The sequence below is a fragment of the Scyliorhinus torazame genome, chromosome 21 (assembly GCF_047496885.1).
Source record: "Scyliorhinus torazame isolate Kashiwa2021f chromosome 21, sScyTor2.1, whole genome shotgun sequence".
NCBI lineage: Eukaryota > Metazoa > Chordata > Chondrichthyes > Carcharhiniformes > Scyliorhinidae > Scyliorhinus > Scyliorhinus torazame.
The window spans coordinates 50,222,521-50,234,883 of NC_092727.1; the positions used below are offsets into that span (position 1 = coordinate 50,222,521).

Genomic DNA, 12,363 nt, shown 5'->3' on the forward strand with positions numbered 1-12,363 from the left:
TAATCCTACAACCGTCTGGTCGCAGCTATCAAGTTATCATACGTTAGCCAAAATTACAAATATGGCCAATGCTTTTTCTTCCCCCTGCACCAGACCTCTATGTGTGCTTGACCATTTCCTGCTCGACAAATGATCAGTTAGAATTCTCAGTCGATCATCACATGGCACACAAAATCCAATGGAATTCTAGATGCAATGAGAGGGAACTGAAACAAATTTTACTTGCTGCAATAAATCACAGAAAATTCAGACCACGAATAAAATCAGGGAATCTTAATCAGCTTTTAAAAACTAGATAGTCCTATGTAAATGTGATAAAGCCTCTGCACTAATTTGGATTGAGAAGTGCAGTTCTGGAGAATCTCAATAACTTTACAAACAATATGTTTGGGAGCGTTCCCTTGGCTGAAACATTAGATAGGATGCTCATGGACTGAAGTGTGACAAACAGCATGCATTTGAGGTGGGCCAGATTGTATCAACGATTTCCCAAATCGCTTCAGAAATAACTTTGCTTACACCACTCATTTGATTTGTTTGATTACCCATCTAATAACCAGTTTGCATAATAAACTGAGCCAAAACATTGAATTAACAGTACAGAAGAGGCCCTTCGGTTCATTAAGATTGCACCAACCAAAAAAACTATTCTAATCCCACTTTCCAGCATTTGGCCCATAGCCTTGAATATTATGAAACTTCAAAGTGCTCGTCCAAATACTTTTTAAAGATTGTGAGGTTTCCTGCCTCCAACTGCCCTCCCAGACAGTGTACTCCAGATTCCCATCACCCTCTGTGTGATTTTCTCCCCCCTCAAAACCCCTCTAAATCTCTTGCCTTTCACCAGAAAATTCTGGTCCCTTGTTGTTAACCCTTCATCCAGGGGAAACAGATGCTTTCTATCCACCCTTTCCATACCCCTCAATCTAATTTCTTTTAAAAAATAAATTTAAAGTGCCCAATTCATTTTTTTTCCAATTAAGAGGCAGTTTTTGCGTGGCCAATCCACTTACCCTGCACATCTTTGGGTAGTGGGGGCAAAACCCAAGCAAACACACTCCACACGGATAGTGATCCAGGGCTGGGATCGAACCTGGGACCTCGGCACCATGAGGCAGCAGTGCTAACCACTGCCCCACCTTGCTGCCCTTTACCCCTCAATCTTATACACCTCAATCAGATCTCCTCTCAGCCTGCTCCGCTCCAAAGAAAACAACCCAAGCTTATCCAGCCTCTCTTCATAGCTCCATCGCAACATCCTGGTGAATCTGCTCTGCATCCTCTCTAGTGCAGAGCTATTGAAAAAAATTCATTTTTCCTATTTGTTAGCCATAGCTAAGTTGGTAGCACTATAACTTAAGTCACAAGGGTGTGGGTTTAAGTCCTACATCAGAGACGTGAGCACAAAATCTAGGCTGGCACCTTTGGACTTCTGTATTGTTTGAGGTTCCAGGTTTCTAATGAGACACTAAACCAAGGCCTATCTATCCAAAGTGACCAAGACCCCCCATTCTGAAGAAATACAGGGAGGTCATCCCCAGGGAATATAGTTTCTTAATCAACATCAATGAAATAAATCAGATACTTATTACACTGCTGTTTGAGAGCCCTCGCTGGGCACAAACTGGTTGCTGCATTTACTAAATAATGACAGCACTTCAAATGCATTTTATTGGCTGTAACACTCTTTGGAACACCCTTAATTTGTGAAAGATGTTATATAATCCTTTCAACAAATTGAATAATAATAATCTTTATTATTGTCACAAGTAGGCTTACATGACACTGCAATGAGGTACTGTGAAATCCCCTAGTCAACAGATATACCGAAGGAGAATTCGGAATGTCCAATTCACCTAACAAGCACGTCTTTCGGAACTTTGTGGGAGGAAGCTGGAGCACCCAGAGGAAGCCCATGCAGACACGGGGAGAACGTGCCGACTCCGCACAGACAGTGACCCAAGCGGGAATCGAACCTGGGACCCTGGCACGTGAAGTAACAGTGCTAACCACTGTTCTACCATGCACCCCCATAGTGCCAGAGTCAGTTTTAAAACATGGAAAGAGGCCCTTCAGCACATCGTGCCTGTGCCGATGATTAACAACCTAGCTACTCGTCTCATTTTCCAGCACTTGGTCCGTAGCCTTGTATGCTATGACATTTCAAGTGCTCATCTTAAATGCTATGCCGGTTCCCGCCTCTATCACTCTTTAGGGCAGTGAGTTGCAGATTCTCACCACCCTCTGGGTGAAAAATGTTTCTTCACATTCCTTCTAAACCTACTGTCCCTTACCATAAACCTATGCCCTCTGGTTGTTGATCCTCCACTAATGGGAAAAGTTCCTTCCTATTCCTATCTATGCCCCTTATGATCTTATACACCTCAATCAAGTCCATCCCCACTGCTCCAAGGAAAACAAGCCCAGGCTATCCATCCAGTCAATCTCAATAGCTGCAACGCCTCATCCCAGGCAACATCTGGTGAATCTTCTCTACACCCTCTCATGAAATCGCTTTCTTCCTATAATGTGGTGTTCAGAACTACTCCAGCTGTGGTCTAACCAGCATTTTATACAGCTCCAGCATAACCTTCCTGCCTCTGGTTCAGGGATCAAGGGACATGCACTCCAAGATCGCTCTGATCTTCTGTGCTTCCCAACGTCTTACCATTCATTGCATATTAATTCCCTTGCCTTCTCAATCCTCCCAAAACGCAACACCTCAAGTGAGTGAAGATCGTCCTGTATCAGCTCAAGACTAGATATGACAAAACTATTGATACAATGACATGAGGCAGCTGCTCCTCTATAGAACATAATGGCCAGTCGGGTATCTCGATCCGGGTGACATACCTATTGCCAAGTTTAAATGAGTTCCACTCCAGCTCCCCCACCCAACATTACTAAGAAACGTTATCTTGGGGGACAAAACGAGACAGACTATGCACCCCCTACTCCAGGCTGGAGGCACTGGGAAGGGCGAAGAGGGCAGACTGGGTTCAGGGTGTCACTCCCTCGGCTACCGACTCAAGGACAGATCTTCCCATCCCAACCCCGGTCTCTCTTCCACAGTCAGAGTTTTTAAACAGATGGCAAAGAGGCCCTTCGCCCCATCATGTCCGTGCCGGCCCTCCAGCAGCCGGGGGAGGTAACTCTGCTCACCTGGAGGATGACGCTCCGGATGAGCGCGTTGACGGTGCCGCTGAAGGGGCTGCTCACCCCCTGGAAGCACCAGAGCACGATGCCGCCCTTACTGAAGATGCTGAAGAAGTCCAGCATGGCGCGAGCGGCCTCAGAACCATCCAGAAATATCCGGGCCACTCGGAGAGAGCGAGCAGGGCCGACACGTCAGCACCGCGAGGGTCTCACTTCCGCCGGCGCGAGTCACTTCCTGGAGACGGTCACCAAGCACCGGGCGCTAGGTCCAGCCCGGGTGACAACCCACTCACTCCACCCGACAACACAGCCACAGAGAGTGCGATTGATTATATTTCGCGGTTAGGAAAAGCTCTGGAATCGCGAAGTATTTTTTTATAAAACAAACTGAAGTGAAGAATGAACAGCGGTTGACAGTTGTGACAGGGTTATGAGATGTTGTGCGAGAAGCTCCGCTTTATTAAAGGGGCGGAGAGATCAGATGACATGTTTTTGTCTTGTGATTTATTTTCGGGGAGGAGCCGGGGGCAGGGGGGAGGAGCCGGGGGCAGGGGGGGAGGAACCGGGGGCGGGGGGAGGAGCCGGGGACGGGGGGGGGGGGAGGAGCCGGGGACCGGGAGGAGCCGGGGGCGGGGGGGAGGAGCCGGGGACGGGGGGAGGAGCCGGGGACGGGGGGAGGGGAGGAGCCGGGGGAGGGGAGGAGCCGGGGGCGGGGGGGAGGAGCCGGGGACGGGGGGGGAGGAGCCGGGGAGGGGAGGAGCCGGGGACGGGGGGGAGGAACCGGGGGCGGAGGAGCCGGGGGCGGGGGGGGGGGGAGGAGCCGGGGGGGGAGGAGCCGGGGACGGGGGCGGAGGAGCCGGGGACAGGGGGGAGGAACCGGGGGCGGAGGAGCCCGGGGCGGGGGGGGGGGAGGAGCCGGGGGCGGGGGGGGGGGGAGGAGCCGGGGGCGGGGGGGGGGGAGGAGCCGGGGGCGGGGGGGGGGGAGGAGCCGGGGGCGGGGGGGGGGGGAGGAGCCGGGGGCGGGGGGGGGGAGGAGCCGGGGGGCGGGGGGGGGAGGAGCCGGGGCGGGGGGGGGGAGGAGCCGCAGGCGGGTGGCGCAGACGGAGGCGGGGGGGCGGAGCGAGGGGCCAGCACTGCCGCCGTTTTCTGCGTTGACGCAGTGACGTCCAGCGACGGGATGACGCCTATGCCGGTGAGCCACGCCCCCTTTCCCGCACCCACGGCGCCTGCTCAATGCTGTTCTCTCAATGTGGTCGGCTGGAATGTTGTCCTGGATCAGCCGCGCCGTCCCAACTGTCGGCTCTCTGAGCTTCCCGCATTGCTGTCCCTGTTTGCCGAGCCGAAGGCTAGACCGGGCCAGTGTCAGCAGCAGCGTCCGGGCTCGGAAACGGGACGACTTCATTCAAGGTGAGCACCTTTGAAGCTGGCCTGACGTTGCCAGGTATCAGCATTTCTGCAGCTCTCCCTCATCAACTTTACAGAGTTGTTAAACAATTCACGATCCAGTCCAGGACACACAACAATTAATTGTCGTCGTCAAATCTGCTCCAACTGTAACCTTATAAATTGCAGAGAAAGAGCTGTGTTAATTCCAATTCTTTTTGAGATGTGGAGATGCCGGTGCTGGACTGGGGTGGGCAGTAAGAAGTCTCAAACAATTCTTTTTTATTGTGTTACTATCAGGATAGCAGAGCTGACCCCTTGTCAGGATACGGGACGAGAATCCCAAACAATTTTCAACTTAAAAGAACTGAGGAAAGGATACCTCACCCCAGAAGTGATGCCTCTGACCAATAGGTATCTTTTAGATGAAAACAAACTTTAATTGAAACACTGAATTAACCATATTACCGTCACAGAATTGGCTTTACAATTAACAATTAAGCAGTTCTCAAAATGAAAATCATTAACTTACTATCTACACCTGCCACTGATTCGAATTAAGCAACCCAGAACCGTTCAAATGCCACTTAAGTAAGAAACCCGGTTACTTGCTTAAATAGCAAATTACTGTGGATGCAGAAATCTGAAAAAAACCCAGAAAATGCTTTGGAATCTCAGCAGGTCTGAGAGCATCAGAGAGATAATGGAGCTAACGCTTTGTGTCTGGATTATTTTGTCAAAGCTTATCTGTGCAGACCTTACGAGGGAGAGAGACAGAGAGAGAAAGAGAGACCATTCGGCACAAGCTGAAAATCCTTGTCTTGTTGGGCTGGCACAGTGGTAAACACTATTGTCTCACAGCACCAGGAACCCAGGTTCAATTCCGGCCTTGGGTGACTGGGAGTTCGCACATTCTCCCTGTATCTGTGTGGGCTTTCTCCAGGTGCTCCGGTTTCCCCTCACAGTCCAATGATGTGCAGGTTAGGTGGATTGGCTATGCTAAATTGCCCCTTGGTGTTCAGGGATGTACATGTTAGGTGGCGTTACGGGGATAGGGCTGAGGTAGGGTGGTATTTTGGAGGGTCAGTGCAGACTCGATGGGCCGAATGGCTCCTTCTGCACTGTAGAGATTCTATGATTGTCAGACTCTTCTGCTCAACCGAACAGCATTTGGCAAAACTGAAAACTATTGCCGACAGACCTGGCTCCCACCATTAATTATATCATCACCTGTTTGGCTATGATTAAATTATCTACGGCCTTCATAAATTACCTACTCACCAGGGAATATCCAGCAATCTAAACTGTATCCTATTAGCCATCTCTCTGTAAACAAGTAGATGGTTAAAATAAATAATTGTCACACATTTCACAACGTCCTAATTACAGATTTAGTAGACACTGCCTGTATGTATTTTAAACTAGTATTTTTAATAACATTAATGCCACAAATATGAAATATAGTATATAATTTTTATTTTCATCATACTATGTACATGTAGATAAGCATCTTGACTAATGTGCTCAATGTATACTCCGAGCATGGGGTGTCCACTGGCACTGTCAAGGTCTTCTATGCCCATTGGCACCGCCAGGACTGGGGTGTGTTATGAACCACCTTAATCACGTTTTGGTTTAATGTTTTAGGTTTCATTTGTGACTTTGTTTTTGGTTCAGACAGTATCTCTTTACGGGGCTGCCATTTTAATATCCCTCAGTTAACTTGATTCAGTTTAATTGGTTAATTGATTTGTCACAAAAAAGGATATACTCCCACAGACACCAAATTAGACAAAGCTGGAAATGCATATAAATGATGAAATAGTTTAGTTACAGTAAATTGCCACATTTGAATCTGTTTGAGCCTCTGAAGTGTTAAAACTAGTAGGACCAACCTATTTGATGTTTGCCTTTCCAACGTTTTAGTTTGGGGAAGGTGTGGATACATTTGCATATGATCCTCCTTAAGGAGCCGATGAGAACATTTCGGAATGTGAATATTTGGCACAACAAAACTGTAGAAGTTGAATTTTAAGGAAAGAAAACAATTGCTCGGCAAGAGTACAGCAATATCAGAGCAACAACCTGTCAAGTTGAAGAGCAAGTTCTCCAGATCTCCAGCAATTGTCCTGGACCATGCAAATATTCAATGCATGGTCCATATTGGGAAACCAAATCCCCAATTATATCCCTATCAGCACTTGTTTCCTCTTAACAATACTCTGTATTGTGAAACTCTGCTTGCAGACTTGGTTCTCTCCTTGTTGCAGGCAACAGTATTCTCACCCCGCGTGGCGGGCATTCATCCAGCAGACCCAAACTCTACCACCTAAACACCTAAAAGGTTGCACTGCCATTGAGGCGCTCCCAGACCTCACTGCCTTGGCTGCCAGGCCTAATCCTTGCTTCCCACCACTCTGTGCTATTGTTTGCACTGATAGGACAGGAATTCCTTGAATGCCAGTAATACTGATCGGGAACCCAGCTGGGGTGGGAGGGAAATTGCGAATTAACATAGGCGTCAACAGAACCAAAGCTGTCCACAATCTCTTGCTTCCTCAGTTTGGAGGTTTATTTCTCCATTTATAAAAAAAAAAAAATTTATAGTACCTGATGCATGATCAATTACAACTGAAGCGAGATTGTAGTCCAATTGAAGGCGTTAATGACCAAGTAGTTACCCCAGCAGCTCCGGTACAGAATGACTACTGTGGGTGAAACACAGACTCTTATGCTCCGCCAGCTGGGTGGAACCAGCAGGCAGGTTCTACCACTCATACTATAGTATAAAGTACATCCCACCTAGGTACCGTGATACCCCTAATATAGCCTACCACATTCACCCCTGTTTTACGGTACCCTTCGGTGCCTTTACATGCAATACACATATTTACAGACAATTATTTACAAGTTCATTTTACAATGAAACTATCAGCTAGTCGGGGGCCCCTTGTCGTCCTCTGCGATTGTCACAGGCCCGGCGGTGATACTGGCGTTGGCTCTGACATCCGTGGCTCTGGGAGCATGTCGTCTTCGGCTTCATCGCATCCGGATGGGGCCAGTGGGATCTCGGATCCTCCTGGGAAGGGGGCTGCGGTGGTGTGTGCCGGTGAAAAAATGGTTGGGGTTGGGGGGGGGGGGGGGGGGGTGCGGGGGTTGTGTGAGGGTGGGGATCCAGCGGGGGCCAGATCCCGGAGGGAGACCGTGTCTTGTCGGGCGTCGGGGTGCGCCACAGAGGCGTACTGGGGGTTAGATGTACCCTCTCGACCAGTGGGTCCGACTTGTTGGCCCGTACTTGTTTGCGGAGTAGGACGGGTTCCGGGGCTGTCAGCCACCTAAGTTGGGAGCGAGGACCCTGAGGAGGACTTCCTAGGGAAGGCAAGGAGACGTTCATGAGGTGTTTCGTTGGTAGTAGTGATCGGATGGAGTGAAGTGCATCGGGGAGGACCTCCTGCCATCGGGACACTGGGAGATTCTTGGACCGTAGGGCCAGTAGGACGGCCTTCCAGACCATCCCGTTCTCCCTCTCTACCTGCCCGTTTCCCCGGGGGTTTTAACTGGTCGTCCTGCTGGAGGCAATGCCCTTGCTGAGCAGGAATTGACACAGCTCGTCACTCATGAAGGAGGACCCCCTATCGCTATGGATGTAAGCGGGAAATCCGAACAGGGTAAAGATGCTGTGGAGGGCTTTAATGACGGTGGCAGCCGTCATGTCGGGACAGGTGATGGCGAAAGGGAACCGGGAGTACTCATTAATCACGTTTAAGAAATACGTGTTGCGGTCGGTGGAGGGAAGGGGCCCTTTGAAATCCACGCTGAGGCGTTCAAAGGGGCGGGAAGCCTTCAAGTGCGCTTTCTCTGGCCTGTAGAAGTGTGGCTTGCACTCCGCGCAGATTTGGCAGTTTCTGGTTACGGCCCTGGCCTCCTCTATGGAGTAGGACAGATTGCGGGTTTTAACAAAGTGGAAGAACCGGGTGACCCCCGGGTGGCAGAGGTTGCCATGGAGGGTCCGGAGTCGGTCTACTTGTACACTGGCACATAGAACATAGAAAATAGAACAGTACAGCACAGAACAGGCCCTTCGGCCCTCGATGTTGTGCCGAGCATTGTCGGAAACCAAGATCAAGCTATCCCACCCACTGTCATTCTGGTGTGCTCCATGTGCCTATCCAATAACCGCTTGAAAGTTCCTAAAGTGTCCGACTCCACTATCGTGAAGGGTAGGTCTTGCCTCACAAATCTGATTGAACTCTTTGAGGAGGCAACCAAGCGTGTAGATGAAGGCAGAGCAGCCGATGTCGTAAACATGGATTTTAGTAAGGCGTCCGACATGTGCCGCGGGACAGGCCATCAGGAGGCTTGTTGAGCTTCCTGGGATGATACAAGATCTCGTAATTATAGGTGGAGAGCTTGTAAGATCTTATCATAATTTTGCCCCGCTGAGCATTGTCAAACATGAAGGCTACTGACCGTTGGTCAATGAAGAGAGTGAATCTCCTGCCGGCCAGGTAATGCCTCCAATGCTGCACAGCTTCGACGATGGCTTGGGCCTCCTTCTCGACGGAGGAATGGCGGATTTCTGAGGCGTGAAGGGTGCGTGAAAAGGCCACGGGTCTGCCTGCCTGATTGAGGGGTGGCAGCCAGAGCTAAGTCTGATGCGTTGCTCTCGACTTGGAAGGGAGGCACTCATCGATTGCGTGCATTGTCGCCCTGGCGATGTCTGCTTTGATGCGACTGAAAGCCTGGCGGGCCTCTGCCGATAAGGGAAAAAGCGTGGACTGGATTAGTGGGCGGGCCTTGTCCGCATAATTGGGGACCCACTGGGCGTAATAAGAAAAGAAGCCCAGAGAACATTTCAGGGCCTTGGGGCAATGGGGGAGGGGAAACTCCATGACGGGGCGCATGCATTCGGGATCTGGGCCTATGACTCCATCATGCACTAGGTAGCCGAGGATGGCTAGGCAATCAGTGCTAAACACGCATTTGTCCTTGTTATAGGTTAAGTTAAGGATTTTTGCAGTATGGAGGAATTTGCGGAGGTTGGTGTCGTGGTCCTGCTGGTCGTGGCCGCAGATGGTGACATTGTCGAGGTACGGGAACGTGGCCCGCAGACCGTACCAGTCAACCATTCGGTCCATCTCACGTTGAGACCCCATTTGTGACACCAAAGGGAACCCTTAGAAAGTGGCAGAGCTGCCCATCTGCTTTAAATGCAGCGTATTTGTGGTCGTCCGGGTGAATGGGGAGCTGGTTGTAGGCTGATTTAGGGTCTACTGTGAATGGAGAGCTGGTTGTAGGCTGATTTAAGGTCTACTGTGGAGAAAACCTTGTATTGCGCTATCTGGTTGACCATTTCAGATATGCGGGGGAGAGGGTAAGCGTCGAGCTACGTATACCTGTTGATGGTCTGACTGTAGTCCATGACCATCCTATGTTTCTCCCTGGTCTTTACAACCACCAGTTGAGCTCTCCAGGGGCTGTTGCTGGCCTCGATAATGCCTTCCTTTAGTAACCGTTGGACTTCCGACCTAATGAAGGTCTGGTCCTGGGCACTGTACCGTCTGCTCTTGGTGGCGACGGGTCTGCAATCGGGGGTAAGGTTGTGCAAACAGGGAAGGCGGGTCGACCTTGAGGGTCGTGAGGCCGCAGACAGTGAGGGGGGGGGGGGGGGGATGGGGCCACTAAATTTGAACATTCAACTTTGCGGGTTACGCTGGAAGTCTAGTCCCAGGAGTTGTGGCAGCGCAGAGATGGGGGAGGACATAGAGTCGGAAGTTATTGAATGCCACACCCTGGACCGTGAGGTTGGCTATGCAGTAACCCCGGAGGCCAGGGAGATATTTTGTTTAATCGGGTGTACAGCGACGAGGAGCAGGTGTCTTAACGTATTGGATGGATGAAGCTCTCCGTGCTCCCAGAGTCAGTCGATCAAGCAGGATGTTTCGTGCCCATTGACTAGTACCGACGTCGTAGCGGTTGAAAACGTTCGGGGCCGAGACTGGTCCAGTGTCACTGAGGCAAGTTGTGGCAGAAGCGGAGAGATCTCGTCGGGCGATTACACGGCCACCCGAGTCGGGGTCCTGAGAAGTCATCCAAGATGGCTGCCCCCATGAAGCGCACATGGCCGGCTGGGTGATCTCATCAGGCGATACATGGCCAGTTGACTTGGGGTCCTGAGAAGTCATCCAAGATGGCTGCCCACATGAATCGCACATGGCCTCGTGAGCAGAGGAACGGCAGCGGGCCCGGTTTGCCTGTGGAGACAGCGGCAGCCGACTGGGCCTGGCATACTGCCATGAGGTGCCCCTTCTTCCCGCAGCCCTTGCAGATTGCGGATCGGTCCCGGGCAGCGTTGCCGGGGGTGTTTGTTTTGTCTGCAAAAATAGCATCGGGCACCCCCCCCTGGGGTTTCCTGGCAGCCGCACTGCACAAGCTTGTGGGGAATTTAGGGGTGCTTTGGAATCGGCGGCTGCGGGTGGGGTCCACCCTGTCCATGCGGGTACCGCGAGGGGGGGGGGGGGGAGGGAGGGAGGGGGAGGGGAGGGGTGACACGGGAGGGGGGGGGGGAGAGGCTGCGGGGGGGACAAAAAAAAAAGAGTTTGGTGTGGTCTTTGGCTGAGACTTGTGGGACAATTACAGTTTCTACCTAAGTCACAATGCGCGTAAAAATCGTCCAATGATTCCCCTGGGATCTGCCGTTTGGTAGTGCTAAAAGATGCCGAGCGTATACCTGATTCATAGTGCGGAGGTAGTGCACTTTTAACAAAGTCATTGTGTCCTCAAAACCGTCCGCATCTTCGATAAGCGTGCAGATTTCTGGGCTCACCCTTTAGTGGAGGACTTGCATTTTCTGTTCCTCCGTGGGGGAAGTCTGGGCCGTCCCGATGTCCCCGTTGAAACATGCCAGCCAATGTTTAAAAGTTGCTGCTGCATTTGCCGTGTGGGGGTTGGACTTGTACCCACTCTGGCTTGATGCGGAGAGCAGCCAGTCTTCAATTCTTGTTCATTAAATTGATGCACGAATCAATCACTACTGAAGTGAGATTGTAGTCCAATTGAAGGCTTTAATGAACAAGTAGTTACCTCAGCAGCTCTGGTACAGAATGACTGCTGTGGGTGAAACACAGACTCTTATTCTCCGCCTGCTGGGTGGAACCAGCAGGCAGGTTCTGCCACTCATACTACAGTATGAGGTACATCCCACCTAGGTACCGCGATATCCCCTAATATAGCCTACCACAGTACCCCAATTCATTTTTTTCCAATTAAGGGGCGATTTAGCGTGGCCAATCCACCTAGCCTGCACATCTTTGGGTTTTGGGGGGCAAAACCCCACACGGATAGTGACCCAGAACCGGGATCGACCTGGGACCTCGGCGCCATGAGGCAGCAGGGCTAACCCACTGCGCCACCTTGCTGCCTATTTCTCATTTTTGTCCTTCACGAATTGCTTACAAATGGCGGAAGTGACCGGCTGAACATTCTCATCCTTCTTGTATCTGAGCCCTCTCCTCCCCATGTTAGAATAATTCTACCAATCCCTGTGATACAACACGCGTACTGTTACTGCATAGATAATTTAGTTGTGCAATCAAGCCTATATAATATTTTTATTTTAGTTTATGTCAGATATATTGTTTGGCTGAGCAACACGTCTGTCAAGGCATCGCAGGATGCACGCACAGCTCAATGCCATTGTGACTTGGCAATGCTTGAGTGGTCAACAGTTGTTGAGGTTGGCAGGCTGTCAGTGGAACTTGAGAGTGCTGATGAAACCAATGGTGGTGACAGCCATATGCTCTTCTCTTCTCCAATGCTAATAAA

General features: G+C 50.8%; 2 protein-coding genes across 5 annotated transcripts in view; one reads left to right on the plus strand and one right to left on the minus strand.

The window, feature by feature from the left end:
• The window catches only part of srpra (SRP receptor subunit alpha), a 79,757-nt gene extending 76,170 nt beyond the window's left edge, over nt 1–3,587 (minus strand). Inside the window, 1 exon segment of the mRNA XM_072486788.1 lies at nt 3,163–3,587. Coding sequence (XP_072342889.1) covers nt 3,163–3,279 — 117 coding nt within the window. The 5' untranslated portion in view covers nt 3,280–3,587.
• Nucleotides 3,588–4,323: 736 nt separating this feature from the next.
• Nucleotides 4,324–12,363, plus strand: part of foxred1 (FAD-dependent oxidoreductase domain containing 1) — a 63,893-nt gene continuing 55,853 nt past the window's right edge. The window contains exon 1 of one of the 4 annotated variants that reach the window (XM_072486789.1): nt 4,324–4,563. In XM_072486789.1, the coding sequence (XP_072342890.1) occupies nt 4,404–4,563 (160 nt within the window). In that variant the 5' untranslated portion in view covers nt 4,324–4,403. Of the gene's footprint in view, nt 4,598–12,363 lie in introns of all 4 variants that reach the window. The other 3 variants (XM_072486793.1, XM_072486792.1, XM_072486791.1) reach the window with 3 other exon arrangements.